This window comes from Bufo bufo (assembly GCF_905171765.1).
Source record: "Bufo bufo chromosome 4 unlocalized genomic scaffold, aBufBuf1.1 SUPER_4_unloc_4, whole genome shotgun sequence".
NCBI classification, from domain to species: Eukaryota; Metazoa; Chordata; class Amphibia; order Anura; family Bufonidae; genus Bufo; species Bufo bufo.
In genome coordinates this window covers 49,072-63,711 of record NW_024399994.1, presented here as the reverse complement: position 1 = coordinate 63,711, position 14,640 = coordinate 49,072, and the positions used below count along the sequence as shown (strand labels likewise).

Below are 14,640 nucleotides of genomic sequence, written 5' to 3'. Positions count from 1 at the left end.
ATACTGTACTATGCTGTACTATACTGTGCTATACTATACTGTACTATACTATACAGTGCTGCACTATACTATGCTGTACTGTGCTGTGCTGTGCTATACTATACTATGCAGTACTATACTGAGCTGTACTATACTGTACTATACTGTGCTGTGCTATACTGTGCTGTACTATACTGTACTATACTATGCTGTGCTGTACTATACTGTGCTGTACTATACTGTACTATACTATACTATACTGTACTATACTATGCTGTGCTATACTGTACTATACTATACTGTACTATACTGTACTATACTGTGCTGTACTATACTATGCTGTACTGTGCTGTACTATACTGTGCTGTACTATACTGTGCTGTACTATACTGTACTATACTATGCTGTGCTGTACTATACTGTGCTGTACTATGCTGTACTATACTATGCTGTGCTGTACTATACTGTGCTGTACTATGTTGTACTATACTGTGCTGTACTATACTGTACTATACTGTACTATGCTGTGCTGTACTATACTGTACTATACTGTGCTGTACTATACTGTACTATACTGTGCTGTACTATACTGTACTATACTGTGCTGTACTATACTGTGCTATACTATGCTGTACTATACTGTGCTGTACTATACTGTACTGTACTATGCTGTACTATACTGTACTATACTATACAGTACTATACTATGCTGTGCTGTACTATACTGTGCTGTACTATGTTGTACTATACTGTGCTGTACTATACTGTACTATACTGTACTATGCTGTGCTGTACTATACTGTACTATACTGTGCTGTACTATACTGTACTATACTGTGCTGTACTATACTGTACTATACTGTGCTGTACTATACTGTGCTATACTATGCTGTACTATACTGTGCTGTACTATACTGTACTGTACTATGCTGTACTATACTGTACTATACTATACAGTACTATACTATGCTGTACTGTGCTGTACTATACTGTGCTGTACTATACTATACTGTGCTGTACTGTACTATACTATACTGTACTATACTGAGCTGTACTATACTGTGCTGTACTATACTGTGCTGTACTATACTGTACTATACTATGCTGTGCTGTACTATACTGTGCTGTACTATACTGTGCTGTACTATACTATACTGTGCTGTACTATACTGTACTATACTGTGCTGTACTATACTATGCTGTACTGTGCTGTACTATACTGTGCTGTACTATACTGTACTATACTATGCTGTACTGTACTGTGCTGTACTATACTATGTTGTACTATACTGTGCTGTACTATACTATGCTGTGCTATACTATACTGTACTATACTGTGCTGTACTATACTATACTATACTGTACTATACTATGCTGTACTATACTGTGCTGTACTATACTGTACTATAATATACTGTACTATACTATGCTGTACTATAATATACTGTACTATGCTGTGCTATACTGTACTATAATATACTGTACTATACTATGATGTGCTGTACTATACTATAATATACTGTACTATACTATACAGTACTATAATATACTGTACTATACTATGATGTGCTGTACTATACTATACTGTACTATAATATACTGTACTATACTATATCATGCTGTACTATAATATACTGTACTATATTATGCTGTACTATACTATACTGTACTCTACTGTACTGTATTATACTGTACTATAATATACTGTACTCTACTGTATTATAATATACTGTGCTGTACTATCCTGTACCATAATATACTGTACTATACTATCCTATACTATAATATACTGTACTATTATATACTATACTGTGCTGTACTATAATGTACAATAATATTCTGTACTATACTATAATATACTGTACTATACTATGCTGTACTATAATATACTGTACTATTATATACTATACTATAATATACTGTGCTGTACTATACTGTACTATACTGTACTGTGCTGTACTATACTGTGCTGTACTATACTGTGCTGTACTATACTGTACTATACTGTGCTGTACTATACTATACTATGCTGTACTATACTGTGCTGTACTATACTGTGCTGTACTATACTATACTGTGCTGTACTATACTATACTGTGCTGTACTATACTATGCTGTGCTGTACTATACTGTGCTGTACTATACTATACTGTACTATACTATGCTGTACTATACTGTGCTGTACTATACTGTACTATAATATACTGTACTATACTATGCTGTACTATAATATACTGTACTATGCTGTGCTATACTGTACTATAATATACTGTACTGTACTATGATGTGCTGTACTATACTATAATATACTATACTATACAGTACTATAATATACTGTACAATACTATGATGTGCTGTACTATACTGTACTATACTATACTGTACTATAATATACTGTACTATACTATATCATGCTGTACTATAATATACTGTACTATATTATGCTGTACTATACTATACTGTACTCTACTGTACTGTATTATACTGTACTATAATATACTGTACTCTACTGTATTATAATATACTGTATTATAATATACTGTGCTGTACTATCCTGTACCATAATATACTGTACTATACTATCCTATACTATAATATACTGTACTATTATATACTATACTGTGCTGTACTATAATATACTGTGCTGCACTATAATGTGCTGTACTATACTGTGCTGTACTATAATGTGCTGTACTATAATATACTGTACTATAATATACTATGCTGTACTATACTGTGCTGTACTATACTGTGCTGTACTATAATGTGCTGTACTATAATATACTGTACTATAATATACTATGCTGTACTATACTGTGCTGTACTATACTGTACTGTACTATACTGTGCTGTACTATAATATACCATACTATGCTGTACTGTACTATAATATACTGTGCTGTACTGTGCTGTACTATACTGAACTATACTGTACCATACTATACTGTGCTATACTATAATATACTGTACTATACTATAATATACTGTACTATACTATACAGTACTATAATATACTGTACTATACTATGATGTGCTGTACTATAATATACTGTACTATACTATGATGTGCTGTACTATACTATAATATACTGTACTATACAGTACTATAATATACTGTACTATACTATGATGTGCTGTACTATACTATACTGTACTATAATATACTGTACTATACTATATCATGCTGTACTATAATATACTGTACTATATTATGCTGTACTATACTATACTCTACTGTATTATACTGTACTATAATATACTGTACTCTACTGTATTATAATATACTGTGCTGTACTATCCTGTACCATAATATACTGTACTATACTATCCTATAATATACTGTACTATTATATACTATACTGTGCTGTACTATAATGTACAATAATATTCTGTACTATACTATAATATACTGTACTATGCTGTACTATAATATACTGTACTATTATATACTATAATATACTGTGCTGTACTATACTGTACTATACTATGCTGTACTATACTGTACTATACTGTGCTGTACTATACTGTACTATACTGTGCTGTACTATACTATACTATGCTGTACTATACTGTGCTGTACTATACTGTACTATACTATGCTGTACTGTACTGTGCTGTACTATACTATGCTGTGCTGTACTATACTGTGCTGTACTATACTATACTGTACTATACTATGCTGTACTATACTGTGCTGTACTATACTGTACTATAATATACTGTACTATACTATGCTGTACTATAATATACTGTACTATGCTGTGCTATACTGTACTATACTATACCATGTTGTGCTGTACTATACTGTACTATAATATACTATACTGTGCTGTACTATACTATACTGTACTATACTATGCTGTGCTGCACTATACTGTGCTGTACTATACTATAATGTGCTGTACTATACTATACTGTGCTGTACTATAATATACTGTACTATAATATACTGTGCTGTTCTATACTGTACTGTACTATACTATGCTGTACTATAATATACTGTACTATACTATACTGTGCTGTACTATACTATGCTGTACTATAATATATTGTACTATACTATTCTGTGCTGTACTATAATATGCTGTGCTGTACTATACTATACCGTGCTGTACTATACTATGCTGTGCTGTACTATACTGTGCTGTACTATAATGTGCTGTACTATAATATACTGTACTATACTGTGCTGTACTATAATATACTGTGCTGCACTATAATGTGCTGTACTATACTGTGCTGTACTATAATGTGCTGTACTATAATATACTGTACTATAATATACTATGCTGTACTATACTGTGCTGTACTATACTATACTGTACTATAATATACTGTACTGTACTATACTGTGCTGTACTATAATATACCATACTATGCTGTACTGTACTATAATATACTGTGCTGTACTGTGCTGTACTATACTGAACTATACTGTACCATACTATACTGTGCTATACTATAATATACTGTACTATACTATAATATACTGTACTATACTATACAGTACTATAATATACTGTACTATACTATGATGTGCTGTACTATAATATACTGTACTATACTATGATGTGCTGTACTATACTATAATATACTGTACTATACTATACAGTACTATAATATACTGTACTATACTATGATGTGCTGTACTATACTATACTGTACTATAATATACTGTACTATACTATATCATGCTGTACTATAATATACTGTACTATACTATGATGTGCTGTACTATACTATACTGTACTATAATATACTGTACTATACTATATCATGCTGTACTATAATATACTGTACTGTATTATACTGTACTATAATATACTGTACTCTACTGTATTATAATATACTGTATTATAATATACTGTGCTGTACTATCCTGTACCATAATATACTGTACTATACTATCCTATACTATAATATACTGTACTATTATATACTATACTGTGCTGTACTATAATGTACAATAATATTCTGTACAATACTATAATATACTGTACTATACTATGCTGTACTATAATATACTGTACTATTATATACTGTGCTGTACTGTACTATAATATACTGCACTATACTATATTATAATATACTGTACTATACTATAATATACTGCACTATACTATACTATGCTGTACTATACTGTACTATACTATAATATACTGTGCTATACTATAATATACTATACTGTACTATAATATACTGTACTGTACTATACTGTGCTGTACTATAATATACTGCACTATACTATAATATACTGCACTATACTGTGCTGTACTATACTGTCCTATACTATAATATACTGTACTATAATATACTGTACTATTATATGCTGTACTATACTATAATATACTGTACTATGCTATACTGTACTATAATATACTATACTGTCCTATACTGCGCTGTACTAAAATATACTGTACTATTATATACTGTACTATAATATACTGTCCTATACTATACTATCCTGTACTATACTGTACTATACTATAATATACTGTGCTATACCGTGCTGTACTATACTATCCTGTACTATAATATACTATACTGTAATATACTGTACTATAATATACTGTACTATGCTATACTGTACTATAATATACTATACTGTCCTATACTGCGCTGTACTAAAATATACTGTACTATTATATACTGTACTATAATATACTGTCCTATACTATAATATACTGTGCTATACCGTGCTGTACTATACTATCCTGTACTATCCTGTACTATACTATAATATACTGTCCTATACTATAATATACCTTACTATAATATAATATACTGTACTGTGCTATAATATACTATACTTTTGCCGTATTGTACTGAGATTACGGAGGTGCAATGAGGGGGATTATAGGGGCAGTTTTCTCTACTTTTCTTACTCCCCAGATGTTTCCGGGGGTCAGTAAAGCGGGGTCCACACTTCTGGGGGGCGGGGCCATACTCTGCCCCATTGTACCGGCACCCCCTCTGCTGCAGCCAGGAGCCCAGGAGAGAAGTCCTCTGTCATCTGCGGAGCCCTGACCACAAGACGCATCTCTGCCCCCTGAGAGCCCTGTACACACATGAGGCGGCATCACTGCGGCGGGGAATGTGCGGGGACACGGAGCCCTGGAGCCGGCAGGGAGCGGAGGTCGCCGCCTGTGTTACCCTCCCGGGCTCTCCGCGGCTCCAGCTCCTCCCCGCAGCGTCCAAGCAGCTTCCTGCGGCCCCACCTTGTGGGAAAGAGCCCTGGGATGGGGACGAGGGCCGGGAAGAGAGGGAACGAGCCCCCGCAGCGGAGCCATCGGGCCGGATCCAGCCGGATGTGCAGAACGTCAGGCAGAGCGGGAGGACTGTGGCGGAGATCCCGGGGCCTGCTCCGGCCTCCTCCGCCACAGACGGCGACACACGGTGAGGGGGGATGTCCGGGAGGAGGAAGGCGCGGAGAAGGCGGCCTCTCCTGTCCGGTTCTAGCCGCTAAAGGGCTCTTCTCCCGGGCAGGGAAGCACAAGGGGAGAGCGGAGCTGCAGCCGGGCTGAGAGGGGTGAAGGCGGGGCCTGTGTCCAGTGTCAGCCAATAGACGCGCAGGAGGCGGAGCTCGGCAGCCAATCACTGCGCAGCGCTGCACATATAAGAGGCGGCTCCGGCCCCGGCCTCAGTGTTTTCTCCAGGAGAAGTCTTTGTGTTTTCTCCCCACGTCTCACACGATGGCAGAGACCGCGCCAGCAGCCGCCGCTCCTCCTCCTCCCGCCGAAGCGGCCGCCAAGTCCAAGAAGCAGCCGAGGAAATCCGCCGCGGCAGCAGGGGGCGCCAAGAAAAGCAAGAAGCCGTCCGGTCCCAGCGTGTCCGAGCTCCTGGTCACAGCCGTGTCCGCCTCCAAGGAGCGCAGCGGGGTGTCTCTGGCCGCCCTGAAGAAGGCTCTGGCTGCCGGAGGATGCGATGTAGAGAAGAACAATAGCCGCATCAAGGTGGCCATCAGGGCTCTGGTCACCAAGGGGACCCTCACCCAGGTGAAGGGCAGCGGCGCCTCCGGCTCCTTCAAGCTCAACAAGAAGCAGCAGGAGACCAAGGACAAGGCGGCGGCCAAGAAGAAGAAGCCGGCGGCGGCCAAGAAACCTGCAGCTACTGCGGCCAAGAAACCCGCTAAATCCCCGAAGAAGCCCAAGAAGGCTCTGGCCAAGAGCCCGAAAAAGGCTAAGAAACCAGCCGCGGCCAAGAAAGCAGCCAAGAGCCCCAAGAAGCCGAAGGCTGCCCCCAAGAAGCTGGCCAAGAGTCCGGCTAAGAAGGCGGCCAAACCCAAGGCTGCCAAGAGTCCGGCCAAGAAAGCGGCGAAAGCCAAGAAGAGCGCGGCCAAGAAGTAACCGGCGCCGCCCGCACTTCTCCCCCAAAGGCTCTTCTCAGAGCCGCCACCTCCTCCTCAGACGAGCTCCACTCCGCCCTTCTGCCCTCGTTCTCCGCTCACAGCGGGCGGGGGCTCCGGCTCCTCTGCGGGCAGGAATAGGGGGCGGGTTAACCCTGTCAGCGCCGCTCTCTTCCGTCTATCAGGGCCTCGCTGCTCGGCTGATAACCGCCCCTCACTGCGCCCCGCCCCCTGCTGGTAGTGATGCCGCCGCTGAGTGTACTGTGCCTGCAGGGGGGTCGTGCGCTCTATCCCTGGACACCAGCGCAGCGATGGAGCCGCTCTTCTCCGCACAGTGAATACGGGACTGTTCTACCCTTCTCCGGTGGGGGGCGGGAGAAGGCGGCCACTGACGGGTTAATACTGAGCAGGCTATGGGGGCGGGGCTATAGAACTAGTACCTTGGCTTTTGAAATTCCCGCTCAATTACCGTCCGGTTAGAATTCAGCGGCCGTGGACAAGCTCCGCCCCCGGCTCATCTGAATGGATGGATGTGAGACCCGCCCCCCCGGCTCAGGTGAATAGATGGATGTGAGTCCCGCCCCTCCTGCTGCTCCGCCCCCGGCTCTGCTGATTAGATGGATGTGAGCCCCGCTACTCCTCCTCCTCCTCCGCCCCTCCTGCTGTCTCCGCCCCCCGCTCCTCCTCCTCCTCCGCCCCCCGCTCCTCCCCTTCTCAGAGCCCCCACCTTCTCTAGGACGGAGCTGCCGCATTGTGTGAATACATGGAAGCCTCATGTCCGAGGCGGATTATTCCCTTTATTATAGACCACTGATCGGGAGGATGAGGGGAGTAGGGATTGGACACTTGAGGATGAGGGGAGTAGTGATTGGACACTTGAGGAGGAGGAGGAGGTAGTGAAGGACGAGCGGCTGGATGGGTCCACAGAGCCGGGCACTCGGGGATACACCGGTGCCATGGGGGCGGCCGGCAATTGGTGGAGAAAAGGGGGCGTGTCCTCACAAGCCTTTCAAGGTCATCTGCTTCCTCATTGGCTGCAGGATTTGGCGCTGAAAACCGGATTTGGATTCAGCCAATCACAGAGGAGTTCTCCTGCGCCATCCGGGTATAAGAAGTGACGGGCGGAGCGGGGCTGTCAGTCTCATCTGTACAGAGAAGAGGACGATGTCTGGACGCGGCAAACAAGGAGGCAAAGTCCGGGCTAAGGCCAAGACCCGCTCCTCCCGGGCAGGGCTCCAGTTCCCGGTCGGCCGAGTGCACAGGCTCCTCCGCAAGGGCAACTACGCCCAGAGGGTGGGCGCCGGCGCTCCCGTCTACTTGGCCGCTGTGCTCGAGTATCTCACCGCCGAGATCCTGGAGCTGGCCGGCAATGCCGCCCGCGACAACAAGAAGACCCGCATCATCCCCCGCCACCTGCAGCTGGCCGTGCGCAACGACGAGGAGCTCAACAAGCTGCTGGGCGGCGTCACCATCGCCCAGGGAGGCGTCCTGCCCAACATCCAGGCCGTGCTGCTGCCCAAGAAGACCGAGAGCACCAAGTCGGCCAAGAGCAAGTGAGCCCGGCTCTGCTGCTGCTGCTGTGCCCCCCGGAACCAAAGGCTCTTCTAAGAGCCCCCCACATGGTCTGTACGACTGAGCTGGCGATGCCGCTGATCTCCGCTCTGGAGGAGGCGTCACACAGGGGCACTTACCGCTCCTGACCTGCTGCGAGTACGGGCAGACATTGCTGCTGTAGAGGGTTCGTCCCCTGTGTGTAACGGACTGCTCCTCCACGGCCGCTGGATTCTGACCGGACTGGAATTGAGCGGGAATTTCAAAAGCCAGAGATCAGCCAATCACTGTAAAGCACTTGTTCTATAGCTCCGCCCCCTTCTCCAGCTCTGCGCTGGTGTCCGGGGATAGAGCGCACGGCGGGGCTCACATCCATCCGTTAGCAGATCACTACTGCCCTCATCCTCCTCACTGGCTGACCACTACTCCCCTCATCATCCTCAGTACCATATAACTACTGCCCTCATCCTCCTCACTGGCTGACCACTACTCCCCTCATCATCCTCAATACCATATAACTACTTCACTCATTCTCCTCATTGCCCAACTGCTCTCTGGCCGATCATTCCTCCCCAGTATACGATCACTACTCCCCCCATCCTCCTCACTGTCTGATCACTACCCCCCCCTCCTCCTCAGTAGCCAATCACTACTCCCCCATCCTTCTCTCTGGCCGATCACTACTCCCCTCATCCTCCCGAGTATACGATCACTACTCCCCCCATCCTCCCGATCAGTGGTCTATAATGAGGGAATAATCCGCCTCGGACATGAGGCTTCCATGTATTCACACAATGCGGCAGCTCCGTCCTAGAGAAGGTGGGGGCTCTGAGAAGAGCGGGGGGCGGAGCTTATTTGAATTTCCCGCCTATAGTTGAGCTGCTGATTTACAGGAGGAGCCGGTCATGTGACCTGTACCAGCGCCGCTCATTGGCGGGACGGATTAACCCCTCAGTCTCCGAGCACAGCTCGTCTCGTAGCTGCGGTGGAGAACACCCGGGGCTCGGGATTTACAGATTATTGGGGGGTTTCTGTATTGTAGACCTCCGGCTGTACTGAGCACAGGGCGCCGCTGATCTCCTGATGGGCGGGCGGTGTTAACCCCTCAGTGGAATTGTAGCTCCTCCTCCCCGGGAAGATGTGGGCGGCTCTGAGAAGAGCCTTTGTGCTGTGAGGACGGAGGCGGCGGCGGCAGCATTAACCCCCGAAGCCGTAGAGAGTGCGGCCCTGGCGCTTGAGCGCGTAGACCACGTCCATGGCGGTGACGGTCTTCCTCTTGGCGTGCTCGGTGTAGGTGACGGCGTCCCGGATGACGTTCTCCAGGAAGACTTTCAGCACCCCGCGAGTCTCCTCATAGATGAGGCCGGAGATGCGCTTGACGCCTCCCCTGCGAGCTAGGCGGCGGATGGCAGGCTTGGTGATGCCCTGGATGTTATCACGGAGCACCTTCCTGTGCCGCTTGGCGCCGCCTTTCCCGAGCCCTTTCCCTCCTTTACCGCGACCAGACATCTTCTAGGTGTGAGGAGCAGAGAGCAGTGACTGCTCAGCCCAGAGCCCTCCTTTATATGGAGCATGGGCGGACCTGAAAGAGAACTGGGGGCGGGGCTGTTCCTGAACTCCAGGCCCCGCCCTCCACCTCTGATTGGCTGAGCTCAGAAGTGCTGGTGCTTTTCATTTTCCAGCCTCCATGTTACCAGCCTGTAAATTACATCATATCCTTCGCATTAAAATAAAGTCTCTATATTATATTATCAACCTCCACATTATATTACAGCCTCCATACTACCAGCCTCCACATTCTATTACAGCCTCCGCATTACATTATAGCCTCCACCTAATATTACAGCCTCCATATTACATCTATGTTTCTATTACAGCCTCCATATTACATTATCTTCCTCCACATTATGTTACAGCCTCCATATTACCAGCCTCTACATTACATTACAGCCTCCATATTACATTATAGCCTCCACCTTATATTACAGCCTCCATATTACATTATAGCCTCCATATTACATTATAGCCTCCACCTTATATTACAGCCTCCATATTACATTACAGCCTCCATATTACATTATAGCCTCCACCTTACATTACAGCCTCCATATTACATCTATGTTTCTATTACAGCCTCCATATTACATTGTCTTCCTCCACATTATATTACAGCCTCCATATTACATTACCAGGCTTCACATAATATCACAGCCTCCACATTACATTACAGCTTTCACATTACATTACCAGGCTTCACATAATATCACAGCCTCCACATTACATTACAGCTTTCACATTATATTACAGCCTCCATATTACCAGGCTCCACATTATATTACAGCCTTCATATTACCAGGCTCCACATTATATTACAGCCTCCATATTACCAGTCTCCACATGATATTACAGCCTCCACATATTACAGCCTCCATATTATATTACAGCCTCCACATTATATTACAGCCTCCACATTATATTACAGCCTCCATATTATATTATAGCCTTCACATTACATTATAGCCTCCATATTATTTTATAGCCTCCACGATATATTACAGCCTCCACTTTACATTATAGCCTCCATATTATATTACAGCTTCCACATTATATTACAGCCTCCATATTACCAGGCTCCACATTATATTACAGCCTCCACATTAAATTACAACCTCCATATTATATTACAGCTTCCACATTATATTACAGCCTCCATATTACTAGGCTCTACATTATATTACAGCCTCCCTATTACCAGGCTCCACATTATATTACAGCCTCCATATTACCAGCCTTCACATGATATTACAGCCACCATATTATATTACAGCCTCCATATTATATATTACAGCCTCCACATTATATTACAGCCTTCACATTATATTACAGCCTCCACATTTTATTATAGCCTTCACATTACATTATAGCCTCCATATTATATTACAGCCTCCATATTACCAGTCTCCACATGATATTACAGCCTCCACATATTACAGCCTCCATATTATATTACAGCCTCCACATTATATTACAGCCTCTGCATTACATTATAGCCTCCACCTTACATTACAGCCTCCATATTACATTATAGCCTCCATATTACATTATAGCCTCCACCTTATATTACAGCCTCCATTTTACATCTATGTTTCTATTACAGCCTCCATATTACATTGTCTTCCTCCACATTATATTACAGCCTCCATATTACCAGCCTCCATACTACCAGCCTCTACATTACATTACAGCCTCCACATTACATTACCAGGCTCAACATAATATCACAGTCTCCACATTACATTACAGCTTTCACGTTATATTACAGCCTCCATACTACCAGGCTCCACATTATATTACAGCCTCCACATTAAATTACAACCTCCATATTATATTACGGCTTCCACATTATATTACAGCCTCCATATTACCAGGCTCCACATTATATTACAGCCTCTGCATTACATTATAGCCTCCACCTTATATTACAGCCTTCATATTACATCTATGTTTCTATTACAGCCTCCATATTATCAGGTATCATATAATATCAAAGCCTCCACATTACATTACAGCCTACACATTATATTACAGCCTCCATATTATATTATCAACCTCAACATTATATTACAGCCTCCGTATTTAAAGCCTCCATATTACATTATAGCCTCTACATTGCATCACAGCCTCTATATTATCAACTTCAACATTATATTACAGACTCCATATTTACAGCATCTTCATTATATTACAGCCTCCATATTAACAGCCTCCATATTATATTATCAACCTCAACAACATATTACAGCCTCTACATTACATTATAGCCTAAATATTACCAGCCTCCACATTACATTACAGCCTCCATGTTACATTACCAGCCTCCACATTATATTACAGCCTCCATGTTACATACCGGCCCCCACATTATATTACAGCCTCCGTATTACCGGCCTCTACATAACAGCCTCCACATTACATTACAGCCTCTATATTACATTACCAACCTCCACATTATATTACAGCCTCCGTATTACCGTCCTCTACATTACATCACATCCTAAAAATTACATTACAGCCTCCAAACTACCAGCCTCCACATTACATCACATTATATTACAGCCTTCATATTACCAGCCTATGTATTACATTATAGCCTCCAAATTATATTACAGCTTCCATTTTACCAGCCTCCACATTACATCACAGCCTCCATAGTATATTGTCAACCTCAACAACATATTACAGCCTCTACATTACATTATAGCCACCACATTATATTACAGCCTAAATATTGCCAGCCTCCATGTTACATTACCGGCCTCCACATTATATTACAGCCTCAATATTACAAGCCTCCACATTACATTACAGCCTCCACATTACATTACAGCCTCCACATTACATTATCAAGCTCCACATTATATTACAGCCTACACATAATATTACAGCTTCCACATTATTTTCCAGCTGTCACATGATATTACAGCCTCTATATTACATTACAGCCTCCATATTATATTACAGCTTCCACATTATATTATCAAAATAAACATTATATTACAGCCTCCATATTTAAAGCCTCAACATTACATTATAGCCTCCACATTACATCACAGCCTCTATATTATCAACCTCAACATTATATTACAGCCTCCATATTTACAGCATCTTCATTATATTACAGCCTCCATATTAACGGCCTCTACATTACATCACAGCCTCCATATTATATTATTAACCTCAACAACATATTACAGCCTCTACATTACATTATAGCCTCCACATTACATTACAGCCTCTACATTACATTATAGCCTCCACATTATATTACAGCCTAAATATTACCAGCCTCCACAATGCATTACAGCCTCCATGTGACATTACCGGCCTCCATATTATATTACAGCCTCCGTATTACCGGCCTCTACATTACAGTCTCCATGTTACATTACCGGCCTCCACATTATGTTACAGACTACATATTACCGTCCTCTACATTACATCACATCCTAAACATTACATTACAGCCTCCATACTACCAGCCTCCACATTACATCACAGCCTCTACATTATATTACAGCCTTCATATTTCCAGCCTATGCATTATATTGCAGCCTCCATATTACCAGCCTCCACATTACATTACAGCCTCCATAGTATATTATCAACTTCAACAACATATTACAGCCTCTACATTACATTATAGCCTCCACATTATATTACAGCCTAAATATTACCAGCCTCCATGTTACATTACTGGCCTCCACATTATATTACAGCCTCTACATTACCAGCCTCCATGTTACATCACCGGCCTCTACATTATATTACAGCCTTCATATTTACAGCCTATGCATTATATTACAGCCTCCATAGTATATTATCAACCTCAACAACATATTACAGCCTCTACATTACATTATAGCCTCCACATTATATTACAGCCTAAATATTACCAGCCTCCACATTACATTACAGACTCCATGTGACATTACCGGCCTCCATATTATATTACAGCCTCCGTATTACCGGCCTCTACATTACAGTCTCCATGTTACATTACCGGCCTCCACATTATATTACAGACTCCATATTACCGTCCTCTACATTACATCACATCCTAAACATTACATTACAGCCTCCATACTACCAGCCTCCACATTACATCACAGCCTCTACATTATATTACAGCCTTCATATTTCCAGCCTATGCATTATATTACAGCCTCCATATTACCAGCCTCCACATTACATCACAGCCTCCATAG

General features: G+C 42.7%; 3 protein-coding genes across 3 annotated transcripts; 2 read left to right on the top strand and 1 right to left on the bottom strand.

The window, feature by feature from the left end:
* Positions 1-6,671: 6,671 nt before the first annotated feature.
* Positions 6,672-7,325, top strand: LOC120982867 (histone H1B-like). The gene has a single exon (XM_040413041.1). The coding sequence runs from the start codon at positions 6,672-6,674 to the stop codon at positions 7,323-7,325; it is 654 nt and encodes a 217-aa protein (XP_040268975.1).
* A 1,138-nt stretch (positions 7,326-8,463) lies between these two features.
* On the top strand, positions 8,464-8,887 carry LOC120982869 (histone H2A type 1-like). The gene has a single exon (XM_040413042.1). The coding sequence runs from the start codon at positions 8,489-8,491 to the stop codon at positions 8,879-8,881; it is 393 nt and encodes a 130-aa protein (XP_040268976.1). The 5' UTR covers positions 8,464-8,488; the 3' UTR covers positions 8,882-8,887.
* A 1,185-nt stretch (positions 8,888-10,072) lies between these two features.
* LOC120982870 (histone H4) lies at positions 10,073-10,384 on the bottom strand. The gene has a single exon (XM_040413043.1). The coding sequence runs from the start codon at positions 10,382-10,384 to the stop codon at positions 10,073-10,075; it is 312 nt and encodes a 103-aa protein (XP_040268977.1).
* Positions 10,385-14,640: the final 4,256 nt, after the last annotated feature.

Coding starts and splice junctions, on each gene's coding strand:
- LOC120982867 (XM_040413041.1), top strand. CDS start 6,672: ATGGCAGAGACCGCGCCAGCAGCCGCCGCTCCTCCTCCTCCCGCCGAA.
- LOC120982869 (XM_040413042.1), top strand. CDS start 8,489: ATGTCTGGACGCGGCAAACAAGGAGGCAAAGTCCGGGCTAAGGCCAAG.
- LOC120982870 (XM_040413043.1), bottom strand. CDS start 10,384: ATGTCTGGTCGCGGTAAAGGAGGGAAAGGGCTCGGGAAAGGCGGCGCC.